Here is a 15,738-nt window from a genome sequence, read left to right as displayed (position 1 = left end):
TATATATTAGCGAATTCTGCTACCTTCTATTTTCCTCCCTCTTACTCCAAAGTTTATAGTTCAACTGATTTTTTTTTTTGAATATTTCAAATTTAAATAAGAACTAATATTGCTATATCGCAACTTTTATTGATATTTTTCTTCTTCTTACAATGGGTTTCTAACGAATTTTGTATTTTAATAATTTTCAAATCTTTAATCTTAAAGTGCATTCTTAATTCTTTTCAGAAATGAGCCTATTTTATCAAAATCTCAGTTGAATTTGTTAGTCTGTAAAACATGCTTTACATGTTAATTATTTACTAAGCAGCTTGTTATTACTTATTAGAATACTAAGTAGAGTTAAATAAAGTCTGATTTCATGTTGATATCCTAATTTGTTCCAAGGTTATGAGAATTTTTTGCCGCTGCTTATGGTTCACTACTTGAAAAATTAACAAAAATTTCAGAAACCTTAAATTGTTTAGAAATAAGTCAGTATTATTTCTTATGTAATTTTAAGGCTAAATCGAATAAAATCAGCTACAAATAGAAGAATTTATTGTTTGAAAGTTATATGCATTTTTTATATTTAAACAAATGATTGTAGCAACTAACAATTAGTTTTTTTCTGCTTGATATTATAAGTTACATCTGAAATATTAATATTTTACTCAGCCTCTTTTAAAAGCATTATTTCAAATCATTTTTTCTTTAACATTTTCCTTTCATAAAATTGCTCACAACTTTAAAATACATAATCCGATCAGCATGTGGTTAGTTTTATTCGACTGGGTGTAAAAAAATGCATAAAAATTGGTACCTAACTTTAAAATTTTATTTCGCGAAATTCTGATGTGTTTGACAATAACAGAAGCCCTCTTCAGAATCAGCGTGAAAAATTGATTAAAAAACTATTAGTTTCATGGAATCTGACAAAAAATTTGAAAATATCGACTAGTCTCATTGAGTTTACGTAAAGATATGTAAGAAAAAAGAAAGAAAACCTAATTATGAAACTTATTAGTACCATAATGTAAGATGTAGGCTCAATTATGGGAAAATAAAAAGTGTTTCAATTTCCTAATACGATTGGAATCATGTGTTCGAATTTCTGTAAAAGTTGTTAATTATATTACTATTTTTAGAGCATTTTATTGTTTGACGGTATCCGTCACATTAAACTCTTTTAGTTACGAGGATTGAACAGAAATGACGCAAGTGGAATGCCATTTAACTGAAAAAGAAAATTAATTTCATCCAGTTTATTTAAATCGTGAAAAAAAAATGTTTTGTTTAATTAATTCTGTTGAAGATAATATGATTCTAGTATTTCAAAGCCTGCCGCTATTATTGTAAATATGATTTTCTTACTAATTCATATTTCTTACTCTTAGTTTCCACTACTTCGATGTTTCAACAGGGAGCCGTCCCGCAGTGGACTGATCGTTAAGACACGGTTCCCAGCAGATCACCGAAGTCAAGCATCACTGGCTGCGGTCAGTGTACGGGTGAGTGACCACTTGGATCAGTCATCGTAGGCACCGAGGGTGTGCGGTATTGGTCCTCCTTAAACTGTGCTACCGTAAAGTGCTCGACTTCGAGCGCAGGTCGTCGGGCTACCGAAACGGTCCGCAGAGGATCAAAATTGTGATGGCATGTCTTCGGATCATCTTCCGGGATGTTTCCCAGACCGTCGCCAATAGCCCATTGTGCAGCTCTAGTGCGACGTAAATTAACAACAACAACAACAACAACAACATCAGCAGGGAGCCAAAATTAATATATAAAATAATTTTGTTCGGCTTTAAATAAAAAAATGAAATTTTAGCTTTAAATAAAAGTATTCTGAATGCCAGCTGACTAATTATTTAAATTTGCATTTTCATAACTTTAAAAATTCAAGTACCTTAGACATCTACCTTATGAAAATGTGAGTTCCCACAAATAATTTTTTTCAACTGTGAATCTAGATTTTTCTCATTTTTAGATAATTTAATTGAATCTATTAAAATTGCAGGAAAAATATGTATTTGATACTTTCTTTTATTGCTTAACAAAAGAAGCAATTAATACCGAACTCAAAACTAACGTTACTCAAACTCAACGTTAAATCAAAAACTTCAGGTTGATAAATGAAGATCTCAACTCAACAACTATATAAATGGACACTTGAGGTTGAAGAAATTCACCTAAAACAGAACATTGAACACCTAAACGTTCATAAAAAACAACCTATACAACACAGTCGAAAAATACACTTTAGGTTACTCTATAATAATTTGACATGTAAAATGACGCACCTCATTTTGATAAAAAGATACCTCTACAAGCATAAAAATATATATACATGAGGTTGTTTAGTAATAACTTAAAGATGAAAAAGAAATACCTTAAAGTAGTAAAAATCTACTTCCCCACAGATGTAAGATTAAATACTTCAGGTTGATAGATGTATACCTCTGCAAGTATATTTAAGGTAAATTTTAAGGTTTACATTTGCACCCTTTCAACCTAACGATGTACTTAAATAACTTCATTTATACGTTTGAAAAACACCTTATTTATGTCTCAATTTTTCCGTAAGGGTATCTTATTTACGTCGTACTAGAGCTGCGCAATTGGCTTTTGGTGAATGTCTTGAAAACATCCCTTACGATCATCCGAAGACATGCCATTGCAATATTGATCCTCTGCAGAGTGGCTAACCTGCTTTGATAACCCGACGACCTGCGTGTGAAGTCGAGCACTTTACGGTAGAACTATTTAACCTGGACCGATACCATGCACCCTCAGTTCCTACGCAAGCTGACCGAAGTGGTCACCCTCCCTCTTACTGGTCATAGTCAGTGATGTTTGATGTCGGTGTTTTACTAGGAATTGTGTCTTTACGATCAGTCCACTGCGGAACTTTTTCCTTAAGGAATGAATGCGAATCTGATTGGTTAAATATATTTACATGCATAAACCTCGCATCTCTAAATTCACGTATGCCACTATTTTGCTTACAGTGAGAATGGTCTTTGAGTAATAATTTGGGAATTAAACACTCGAATACCCCATCTAGGGAGAAGACCTGTTCCATGTCTTGACGCTTCCCTTTTCCCTCTCCTCTTCTCAGTTGTTTAGGAATGTACTACGATATTTTCTAGATTCTTAATATTTTTCGAAAATATTTTTTTAAATTTTCCATGGCATTTTGTTTCAGAACTGTGTTTAATATAGTTTTCAGTTCCCCATAGTTTCCTAACTTAAAAGTTTTAATCCATTTGAAAATCCTGACAGAAACTACCGTACATCCTTCTCCTATGACTCTCCACCCGCTAATGGTGAAAGCATGTGAAGTGTTGCCATAGGTAGAGAGTTCCACTCTACGCCACCTATAGCCCATTTCTGTTCTGCGTCAGCTGTAGCCCATTTTGATTGCCGATGAACCAAGTCTGTGATGAACTTGATTGTAACCGTTAAAGTAAAGTTATGATCTAGCTACCTCATTCCATGAAACTTGTACGAATGTACGTCAACAGCAATCTCTTACCGATTGGTGATCGCAACACTCGAATACGCCATCTGGGGAGAGACCGGTTTCATGCCTTTAACTCTTCTCCCTTCCCTCTCCTCCTCTTTTCACCTTTTCTTAATATTTTTTTTAATTTTATTTAATGAAAATATATTTTAAAATTTTCGTGATATTTTTCATTAGAACTATGTTTAATGTAGTTTATAGTTCCATATAGTTTTCCAATTTCAAAGATTTTAATCTATATGAAAATAAAGAGAAAAACTAACGCACTTCCTACCTCTATGGTCCCGCAGTGGACTGATCGTTAAGACGAGGTTCCCAGCAAATCACCGAAGTCAAGCATCACTGGCTGCGGTCTGTGTGCGGGTGGGTGACCCACTTGGATCAGTCTGCGTAGGGACCGAGGGTGTGCGGTATTGGTCCTCTTTAAACTGTGCTACCGTAAAGTGCTCGACTTCGCGTGCAGGTCGTTGGGCTACCGAAGCGGGGGTGCCATCCCCTCTGAAGAGGATCAAAATTGTGATGGCATGTCTTCGGATCATCCTCAGGGATGTTTCCCAGACCGTCGCCAATAACCCACTGGGCAGCACTAATGTGACGTAAATGAACTACAACAACAACCTCTATGACTTCCCACAAGCTAATGGGGAAAGCTTGTGAAGTGTTGCCATACGTAGAGAGTTCTGCTCTACGCCACCTGCAGCCCATTTCGATCGCCAATACCCATAATTGGCTCAATTATCTCTATTTCAATGTAGACATAGGCAATTAAAAATACAAGGAGCATTTTTTACAGATACTTTATTTTAAGGACAACACTTTTTCTTATTTTTTTTATAAAAGCACATGGCTGATTAAAATACTTGAATGTATAATAAATTAAGATTTTATTTTTTAATCTTTATTCAATAATTTTAAAATTAGAATGAATTTTAAAATCACGGATTCTGAGATTATTCATTTGATATATCTTACTCTCAACTGCAGTGTGTTACTTTTTTTCGCCTTTGTGTTTCCGTACCATTCCTCGTTTCCAGTTTTTGCTTTATTTTCTTTAATAATGCAATTTGAATTCGCACGAATACTGTGTTTAAAGTACTTTGATCGTCTGAACGCTCCTTCATGTACCACTGGTAGACAGTTCTGCTCTGCGTCAACTGTAGACCATTTCAATTGCCAATTGTAAAAATAGTGGCAGCAACAATTGAAGATGGTAACCCTTTTTCCGTTGCCATCTTCAAAAATCGATCTTCATTTCCTTGAATCTTAGGCTAATATCAATAAATATCAAGCAAGGCTAGTTGACGAAGTCTGGCTATGTTATGTTGATCTTCAAATCATATTTCGTATGTGGATATAAATAAAAAAATATTTAATGGTTGATATTGCAAATTTGCTTATTACATCTTGAGAAACATTATTCCTTATTAGTTATCACCTGATTTACTCTTTTACTTTCTTTTGATTATAAAAACTTCACTGCCACTCTAAAGTTACTATGAAAAACTAGGTTTTAAGTGTTGGCGTTTTACTCAAATTGCTTGTAAGTATCTGTTTTTGATTGTTGCTTGTCAGTATTAATTTTTATTCTCCACTTGATTTTATGTCATCTTTTGTGTTTAATTTTCTCGTGTTGTCTCATTTCCTAGTTCAATAAAATGGATTCTTCCCATGTAATTATATTAAAGGCGTAATTATAAATAAGTATTTAGCATTATATTATCTTTAAAAAATCCAATAAGTAAAAATATGTTAGCCTATCCAATAAGTAAAAATCTGTTAGTCACTTCATTCTGCTATGTATTGAATCCAATTTGTTTATAATTCTTTTATGGGAATTTAATTTGATTCGAAGCACATTTTTCTTGTGGAGATAAGCTTTTTAGGTTTTTTTCTAAATTAATAGAATTAAATGTTCTTGGTATCAGTTCTTGTGTAACTCTAGCAGTGAATAACTACTCAAATACAACTTTGGTAAACAGTTAAAAATTATTTCTCTTTCTGCTTTCATTGAGGGCTTTTTTGGAAAATAATTAACTACCTTATCAATGAATGATTTTAACAACTTCCAAATAAGTCTAAAGTTGAAATATGCTATTAGTGTTAGGATTAGAGCTTTGGATGTATTACTTTGTAAGTTATTACTTGTGAAAACTGCCACTGTTTTAAAATATACTTGATGTTCAAAACTTAAAGTATGGAAAATCTTAAAACATATCTTATTTGTGGTATAATATTAAAATAAAATGGCAAGTTTTATCTTATTCTTCATTAAATTATGAAGAATTTAGATTTTTAGACAAAATATTTATATTCTGTTATTAATAAACAATATTTTATTTAGTCAATGCTGGTACTTTTCTGTTAGCTCCGCTCAAACGAAAATTTATAAAAAACTGTAGTTGATTGTTTTTAGATTTTTAATTCTTCACACTTAAATTTTTTGAGTATTTAACAAAAAAGACATAAATGTAGGTAAAATAAAGAAAAACAAGCAATAGTTTGATAACCTTGTGCCACAATATCTATTTGGTAAAAGGTTTGCTATGAAAAAAGTTGAGAAATTATATTAAGATGCATAATTTTTGTTAATCTACTTACCTAACCTAAAAAGTAAGCAAAAGTATCAAGTGTGCTTATTGATATATATTACAGTACAGAACCCGTTATCCGGAAATCAGAAAACCGGAAAACCAAATAACTAACCGGAACAAAATTCGATAAATTTTCCCACCATTATAAAAAAAAAAATTTTTTTCCTTATGAAATTTTAGGATTTTTCGTTCTTTTTTGAAAGATGTTTACCTTACCATCATTTTGGAAATAATCATTAGTGTATTGCTCCATCGTTTTTTCTTCTTTTTAAGATTATTTCCAAAAAAAAATTTTTTTTAGTTGTGTTTAACAATAAAAAAACGGCTTTTTGTAGCGATTCAGAAAACCGGAAAAATCAGTTATCCGGAATAGCGATGGTCCCGATCGTTCCGGATAATCGGTTCCCTACTGTATAATGAAATATTATAATTATTAATGTAAATGAAGTAATGAACCTTTTTCTTACCTATTTTTAAGTTTTTTTTTTTTAAATATAATAATGAAGCAAAGAAACTCATCCACTTAAGTTTAAATAATAACAAATTCTTGAAATTTTAAGTATTGTGATAAGTTTTTCGGTTGATGAAAAGGATCACCCACGAGTTAGGTTTTTCAACTTTTATTAGTTTTTAAGTTAAAAAAACTATATACTTAGACACTAAGTATAACTATAAAAATCAACTATGTCAATATTGCTTAGTTCAAGTGTCATCAATTTTTAAGTAAATCCGATCTCATCACAAATCTTAAGGTTGTTTATTGTTTTCTCAGCAGTTATTGTTACACTTGTCCATGTAGTTTCGAAAATTTTTATAATTTTAGACCAGTGTTATAACAGCCTGAGATTTTCGAATCAGGGCTTTTATTCAGCCCTTCTAATTTGCTTTATTTGCTCTGATTTAATTGTCAATCTAAGTTATTTTCAATGTTTTTTCTTATTTTAGTTGCTAGTAGTTATTTCCATTATTTTTTTAAAATCTCTTTATTTTTACAATATTATTATAATGCTTGCAATTCAATGTGGGTTTCTTAAGCTGTTAACTGTTTTTGAACTTTGTTTCTAATTTTTTGTAGCTTAAAAAAAAGTTTAAGCTGTTTTAAGATTTGATATTCTTAAAATTTCTTTTAATTCTCTAAATATAAATGCCCTAAATCTTAATATAAACTGAATCCTAATTGAATGTTGAATCATTTTTAAAGCTATAATGCTTTTGTTTTATTTTCAATCATTTAAAAAAAATGTGGAAATAACTAGTAGCAGTATACAATCTCTTTAATTCAAGTATTTAATTTACATGGGTGATGCTTAATAAAATCTTTATCTATTTTTTAATTTTTACATTAGAGTTAATTTATTTTAAAATAATCTTTTGTGTTACTACGTGATGTGATAAAAAACCATCATTTTTTCCTCATTATGAGGATTAAGTGATATTTTTTTAATATGACATATTTATATAATATGATATGACATATTTATAACAAATGACATATTTTTATTTGATTTCAGCAAAACTGCTTTTTGATAAGAAGAGAATATAATTTTTAGAAATATATCAGTTTGGTATTTTTCAGTTTTGAATAAATTTTTGAAAATGAAAACGAATTACACCAATAAAAAAAGGATTATAATTATTTAAAAGAAATTAATTTCTTGCAAATATGTTGATTGATAGATTGTTATTGAATAATTGATAAAAAAAATTTATTGATAAAAAGAATTGTATCTGAAATGCTGATATTTATGTTAAAATTTAACGTCCATCAATGCAAATATTGTCCATCAACATATCTAGGTACTTGAGCATGTGGCCCTTCATTCTAAAAGGGGTTGTACACCCATATTATATCAATTACAATGAAAATATTTTTGTTCTTTTGCAAGATAATTTTTTTAATTCACTTTACAAGCAATAATAACCTTTTTCTAAACTTTGAATATAATTATAATCAGAGTGAGTTATTTTCTCGTATTATTTAGATGAAACTCATTTAAATGTGGTAATTGTTAAAAATGTATCTAATGTTCCACTTTAGTACTGCTTATAAATTCCGCCTTTCCATCGCAAATAGTGATTCCTTATTCATCTAAATTAAAAAAGATCCATTAAAGTTTATAAATTAAAATAAAATGAATGATTATAAATACCGGAATGTATTTTCATAGTGTTTTTATTTCATATTATGATTTTTCAGAAATTAAGTTATAAGTCCAAAATAGGACTAGGACACATTTATAAATCTTTCAGGTGGCCCTCCTAAATCTCTGTACGCCACTGTATTATTTTAAAATTTAGGCTTAATTTAACATTTGCACTTCAAAATTTAAATAGATAAAGCACGTTGAAATTTCGCTCAAAAATTATTATTTTTGTATTAGATGCTATATTGATTTGTTGTAACTATTAAAAAAAATTATCTTCCAATCACTAAAGGAAGAAAAAAAAGTTAATAATTACAATAGTATTAAGTGAATTACTTGAATGCAATGTTTAATGTTACAAGAACAGATAAAAGTATAGGTAGAGCATTAACTAAAAGTAAATTGTGGATGGACTTTTTATGTGTAAATTTAAACACATGTTTGCTTAATTTTCCCTTCGAAGAAAATATGGTTTGCCAGTGGTAATCATCTGTGGGTTAGACTAAGATTAGTGTGTCTCATTTTTGGTTCAAAAGGAGGAATAAGAGAGGAGAAAAAATTCTTTTTTTTTTAATTTGATCTTAATCATCCTATTTTTGTCCCAGATTTTTTTTTTTTTTAAACTCAACAGGTGCTATGATTATCTTCAGTGCTTTACTCCATGATTTCAGCTATTGGGACAATGCATATCATTTCTTGAAATAGAATAATAAGTATATAAATTATTTTTAGTTTATATCTGTTCTTTGATTTAGATATGTATTATCCTCAGATTTTTTGCATTATTTTTGCCAGGCAAATTCCTACTTTTTTAGACATAATTGTCGATTTCGAAGTTATTTATTTTAATATTTTTCTTGTTTCACAGATCTGAAAAATGGCTGATTTCGTAGTAAGCGAAGCTGAAGAATCTGAAGATGAGGACATCATCAACAGGAAACGTAAATTTCAAGAAGAAGAGGACGATGAAGAGGAAGAAGAAGACGGTTAGACATTTTACTTTTCACTCAATTAGCTTTGCATAATTGTTATCTGTAGTTTTTAAAAATTTATTTTTCTGTTTAATTAATACTTTCAGCTAAAATGCTGTAATGGAAAATTATTTTCTGGTAGATGTTTTTCAGTTGCCATAGTCGCATTTATCATTTTTTTATCACTGAAAACAATTTAAAAAATTTATTGTAATCTATTGTAAAATTTATTGTAAATACAATTTGAATAGAAGAAGATGGTATGACATTTTACTTCTCATTCAATTAGCGTTGTATAATAATTATATGTATCTTTTAAGAACTTATTGTTCTGTTTAATTAATACTTTCAGCTAAAATGCTATGATAGAAATTATTTTCTGGTGGATGTTTTTTAGTTGCCTTAGTCACATTTATAATTTTTTTATCTCTGAAATATTAACAATTTAAAAAATTAAATGTAATCTTAAAAAATACAATTTGAATACAAGAAGACGATGAAGAAGAAGACAGTTAGACATTTCATTTCTCATTCAGTTAGCTTTGTATAATTATCTGTAGTTTTTAAAAACTTATTGCTCTGTTTAATTAATACTGTCAGCTAAAATGATATAATAGAAAAAAAAAATTCTGGTAGATATTATTTTAGTTGCCTTTGTCACATTTATCATATATTTTTTTACCACTGAAATTTTAACAATTTAAAAAATTTATTGTAATCTTAAAAAATAAATTATTTTTTTTCAAATGCTTTTATTTAATTGGGGGAAAATACTAAGCGACATTACTTTTAGAACGTAATCTTTGTTATTGATTTCAATTTTATTCATTTGTTGTTTCTATAGTTTTTTGAGGATTTTTAATATGTTATTCATTTGATTTCTACAATTAAAAGCACTGTATTTGCAAAAATATTTTATTGTATTAAACTGCTATCAATTTATTAGATGTTTGTTTCTAATTTTTTATGCTTTCTAATGTGGATGACGCAGGAATAAATGGTAATTGTCATTTTTTTTTCTTTTAAAATTAAATGGATTTAAATCCCATTTGTACTAACAGACTAGATTCATACTGAGGAAGTGGCTCAGTGGGTTTAGTGAATGTTTTTAAGTGAAACCAGTTTGACAGTATAATATTATATTATAAATGCATTTTTATCCTGAAAATACATAAATACTTAAACTTTTGCTTAATTTTTGAGTTTTTATTGTTAAATGATTGACTGCTGTTTAATTTCATGTAATTAATATGTTATATACACTTATAGATAATTTTCTCACATAAGATATTGTTACATTAATTTTTTTACTATTACTGTTGACATGGATTTTGACATCTTTTTGCTTTTGAAAATGTGTTTGTGAGACTTAATTTCTCTTATGAACAAATATAAATAAGTTTCTGATTATCTGGTGTGTCATTTAATTGTTTGTAGTAGTAAAATATTTTTGTTCTAGCTCGATATAAATATTACTGAAAGAGTTCATACACCTACCGCTAGGTAACGCTTAGGATTATCTGTTGAGTTATGTATTTACAGCGATTTCAAGTTATAATAGAAAATAATTTATTTACCCTTTTGACAAAAAACTAGTAATTAAAAATTGTTTCTGGTGGGGATTAATTTTTCTTCTTTGTATTTCATATATTTTAATTAAAAATTTAGATGAAGAAAAGCTAAGGGAAGAGATGAAAGATCTAATTAATGATGATGAAGAAGAGGATAAGGAAGATTCCGATGAAGGAGAAATTGTAAGAAAGAAAAAGAAACATCATGGTAAGTTATATTAATATATTTTTTTCAATCTGTCATAATGACATTATTTTGCACTAAAATATTTCAATGTGAAGGAAAACAATTGCAAAGTAATATTTTATTTGTTTATAAGCATTTTCATCATTTTATTATAGATGATTATGATGATGCTTTAGAAGATGAAGATTATGATTTAATTGAAGAAAATTTAGGGGTTAAAGTACAAAGAGTAAGTTTATTTTATAGTTAACTTCAAAATTTATAATATTGTCTAACTTAATTAGATATTTGTTTATTTCTATACTTATCATTTTTATTAGAGTTTATGCTTATACCTTATGCAAAATTCTCACCTGTCTCTCTCTCTCTTTTTACAATCTAATTTTATAACTAAAAACGACAGTTTATAGTAAAATATTAAAAAATTTAACTATTCAACTATTAAAATACAGTACAGAACCCGCTATCCGGAAATCAGAAAACCAAAAAACCGAAACGAAATTCGATAAATTTTCTCGCCATTTTTTAAAAAAAAAGTTTTTTTTCCTCATAAGATTTTACGATTTTTCTTTCTTTTTTTTAAAGATGCTTACCTTACCATCATTTTGGAAATATTCATTAGTGTATTACTTCATCGTTTTTTCTTATTTTTAAGATTATTTTCAAATTTTTATTTTTTTAGTTGGGTTTAACAATAAAAAAAACGACTTTTTGTTGGGATTCAGAAAACCGGAAAAATCAGTTATCCGGAATAGCGATAGTCCCGATCGTTCCGGATAATCGGTTCTCTACTGTATTAAAAACTATTAAAATAACTATTAAAAACTATTAAAACTGTGAAACTATTAAAATATTAAAAAATTTAAACAGTGATAAAAGTTTTCTATACTATTTAACTTTTTAAGCAAGTTCCTCCTATATGGTACTAAAAATGCTATAAAGTTATGGTAATAGTGGAACATTATTTAATAAAAAGAAAACAATTTATATAATGCTCAAGGGGTTAAATATAAAATTAAAGACTGAGAATAATCTATTTATCACGCTTGAGTTCTTTTATAATTAACTCAATATATTGTTATTAGAAATGTTTTATTTTCTTTCAAAAAATGCCAATTTTTAAAAGATTTTGTTAGCGTATATAGTGCTTAAAAATATTTTTTGAGTGCTTAAAAAGTACATAAAAGGTGCTTATTTTTTGTTGAAAAATTTGACTACGCACCCTGTTCTCTAAGATAGCCAATTTGCATTTTTGAAACATGCAATGTAGATGTTGCATCTATAAACATGTAATTTTTTTAAAGTTTGTAATTCTTCACAATTTTTTTAATGTCCTTTATATTCATATTTTTTTTTAATTATTATTATTATTATTTTTTTGGTAATTTTTCTTCTCTTTTCATTAATCTTTAATATTTTCCATATTTTCTCTGTATTTTTAACTTATTTTATGAGTTCTATATGCTTGTAGCTTATGCACAGTAAATGAAACTTATTAATTTTCTTCGTTTTTTTTCCTTTTCTTTTTCTCCTTTATTGTCTTTATTGTGATCTATATATGTGTGCGTGTAGGTTTATATGGCATTTATATAAAGAAATGTATTCTGGAAACTAATGTATTACTTTTATTGTACATTAGAAAAAAAAGTTTAAACGATTACGAAGAATTGAGGATGAAGAAAGTGATAATGAAGAAGCAGAAGAAGGTGAAGATAGAGAAGCCATCGCTAATGAACTCTTTGATGCAGATGATGGGGTATGTTATTTGTTTTATTATTGTTTTACTTATTTGCTATGTAAATTTGAGATTTTAGAAGATTTCCACAAATTTTTTAATTATTCTAAATTTAGAAAAGTTTAAGCTCTCATTTTTAAACACTATTGTGATTGAAACTATTAATACTTCCTTATAAATATTTCCTTAATCCTTAGAACATATTGTGTGTTGCTTAACAGAAATGGCAGCTACACTATTACCAAATGGTCGAACTGCCCACACGGTTTTCAGACTACCCATAAAAATTCCAGCTGCGAAGAACAACTGATTCCTCTATATTTAGATCACAATACAAATAAGAATTTAGTCAAAACTCATTACGTAATTTGGGATGAAGCTTCCATGATTACTGTTATTGCTTTAAGCCTGATAGATATCACTCTCCGAGATTTGTTGAAATCTGATCTTCCATTTGGTGGAAAATGTATTTTATTTTAGGCAAGTTGTACTTATTGTTAATCAAGTTGGAAAAGATCAAGTGTGGTACTGTAAAATCTCTGGGATTGTAGTCGATTGTTAATCATTTCCATCTCACACGGAACATGCAAGTAACAGCACACATTTGTATGTTGGTTATTGTCTATTGGGAGTGGTAAGCTGGATTGTGTGAATGTCTCTAAAATGCTGTGTGGAGGACTTGCTCACTGAAACCTTTGGTTCTCAAGTTAATGCTGATTCAGTTAGAGAAGGTGATTAATGATTAGGTAAATCATTTGAATATCTCTGTTCTGAACAGATTGCCAGGTGACATAGTTGTATGTTACTCTTATGACAAAGCAGCATCTTTGGATGGGGATGACATTGATGATGATACAATTTAGGACGCCATACCACGGGAGAAACTTTTCGTCGCAAATTCCCTTTCCCCTCCATGACTTGATTTTTTTTAAAAATTTTATAAAGAAAAATTTAGTTCAGGCAAGTCTAGAATAAGTCACAAAGTTTCAATTGCCGAGGGAAAAATAATTTTTTAAAAAATAATTCCAAATATCAAAATGCTAACAAATTATTGGAAGAAAACTTTTCCATTCCGAAATCCTAAGTTATCTGCTCGTAATTTATTTTTATTTTGATATTTTAAATTTTTTTTTCAGTATTTAAAACTTCATGGCTTGCTTTAAGTTTGTCTGAACTCATTTTTCTTTATTTTAAATTAGTTATGGAGGTGAAACAGAATTTGTGACAAATAGTTTTTCCCTCAGTATGGGGGATCCTCTTGAGATTTCAACCAGAGTATCTTTCAAAAATAAGTGTAACTGGACTACCACTGCATAAATTGTGCCTCAAAGAAGGTTCAATTGTGATGGCAAGAGATTGATTGTAAAAAATTTTTACTACATCAGTTTTATTTTCTACCATCATGACTGGTGATATTGTGTGCATCCTAAGAATAACCTTAAGCACTATGGTCTGCAGAGAGTTGTTCTTCATCGAACACAATTTCCTGTTTGCTTGGCATTTGTCATGACTAATAATGAATCCCTAGGTCAAACTTTTAGTACAGTTGGTCTTTTCATCAATCAGAATAGCTCCGTTTTTGGTCATGGGCAGTTATGTGTAGCTCTATCCGGATGCCATGCAAAATAGGGTTAGACAGTTAAGATAATAGTTACGCGCAATGATTCTAAAAAAGAGGCAATAAAAAATGTCTATTAAGAAATTTTGTAACTTAAACATTTGTTAAAGTTCATTCATCTTGTATATTTTTAGATACTACTTAATGTATTCTTTGAATTATCTTATTATTAGGTTTTTAATTTTGTAAATATGTATATTACTTACTTGCTATTTTCCAATTTTAGAAGAAATATTAATGGAAATATTTGGTATAATTCACACATCATGCTAAGTTCTTAAATACTTGTCTTTGTTAGATTTTTTAAATATGTATCTTACATTTTTCCTATTTAAGCAGAATTTTCATTGTGTAATATTTTGCTCGGATAAATTTAATTGAAATCAGTTTTAAATTTATTTGCAAAGCAAACAAAAAATAATTGCATAGCAATTATTGGAGCTGGTAAGCGGGGAGCCGAGCCCTTAACTTAAGATTATAAATATAAACTTTAATTTTTGAATTTTAGTTTATTATGTTTTAAAATTTTTAGGAGGGAGAAGAGGATGAGCCCAGAGTTGCAGAAGATACACTTGGTAATTTAGAAGAATCAGGCGAAGAATCTGGTATAATATTTATATTTCTTTTATTTACTCATTTATATAGTATTTCTTTCTTTTATTTATTATTTTAATGAACAAGAAAATGTATCGGAGTTTAAACTAATTTCTGAAATAAAAAAGACAAATCTTGAAAAATAAAGAATAAAAACAAATGACGTGGATTGTGATCAAAATCTACTTGTGGGTTTACTTTCATTTAAAAAAGGCCAAAAAGTTTTTATAAAAACAAACTTAATATTTATGCTAAAACAAACTATATAATAGTGTTTGGGGTATCGCTGTGAAAAGTCGGTGCTCCAGTTGCAAGCTCGGTTAAGGCATCACACACGCCGCTGGTTAGAGAACTGGAGATAGTGAGTTTGATTGTGACTGCAGACAAAACAACTGGCGTGTATGCTGAGTAAGGTGCAAATTAACTTTGTTGTGGTTGGATGTCCTCTTGTTGGTTGTGGTGTGGAAATTTCGAGAAAGGGGAGCACCATCTCAAGCAATGTCCATGTTGTCTGACCATGGTCAAAATTATGTGGTATTCTTAATATGGCCATTAAAAACATAGAACCCTAAAAAGGATATAAGCTTGGTAATGCGCGCATGTTATTTTGCTGCTGGGGCTGTAGGGTAGGCGCTAAAAATATTCTTATACACAAGTTAATTAGACTGTTCAAGCTTCATCTTTGTATAGTGCACAGTGCTAAAAAAAAGTTGACCAAGGGGTTACATAAAATATGCTAATTAATTAGTGGTAACTAAATATTGAGTTAAAAAATCAGACACAAAAACCTACTTTCTCTGAGTAAACTTTTTTTCTTTACTT

General features: G+C 29.0%; 1 protein-coding gene across 1 annotated transcript in view; it reads left to right on the top strand.

Annotated features, from left to right (window-relative positions):
* The first annotated feature begins 4,608 nt into the window (after positions 1–4,608).
* LOC107438800 (transcription elongation factor Spt6) overlaps positions 4,609–15,738 on the top strand; it is a 57,490-nt gene continuing 46,360 nt past the window's right edge. Inside the window, exons 1-6 of the mRNA XM_043046268.2 lie at positions 4,609–5,045; positions 9,109–9,226; positions 10,880–10,990; positions 11,125–11,198; positions 12,609–12,725; positions 14,855–14,927. Coding sequence (XP_042902202.1) covers positions 9,118–9,226; positions 10,880–10,990; positions 11,125–11,198; positions 12,609–12,725; positions 14,855–14,927 — 484 coding nt within the window. The 5' untranslated portion in view covers positions 4,609–5,045; positions 9,109–9,117. The remainder of the gene's footprint in view (positions 5,046–9,108; positions 9,227–10,879; positions 10,991–11,124; positions 11,199–12,608; positions 12,726–14,854; positions 14,928–15,738) is intronic.

The sequence above is a fragment of the Parasteatoda tepidariorum genome, chromosome 2 (genome assembly GCF_043381705.1).
Source record: "Parasteatoda tepidariorum isolate YZ-2023 chromosome 2, CAS_Ptep_4.0, whole genome shotgun sequence".
Taxonomy (NCBI): domain Eukaryota; kingdom Metazoa; phylum Arthropoda; class Arachnida; order Araneae; family Theridiidae; genus Parasteatoda; species Parasteatoda tepidariorum.
This window is presented reverse-complemented; position numbering and strand designations above follow the sequence as displayed.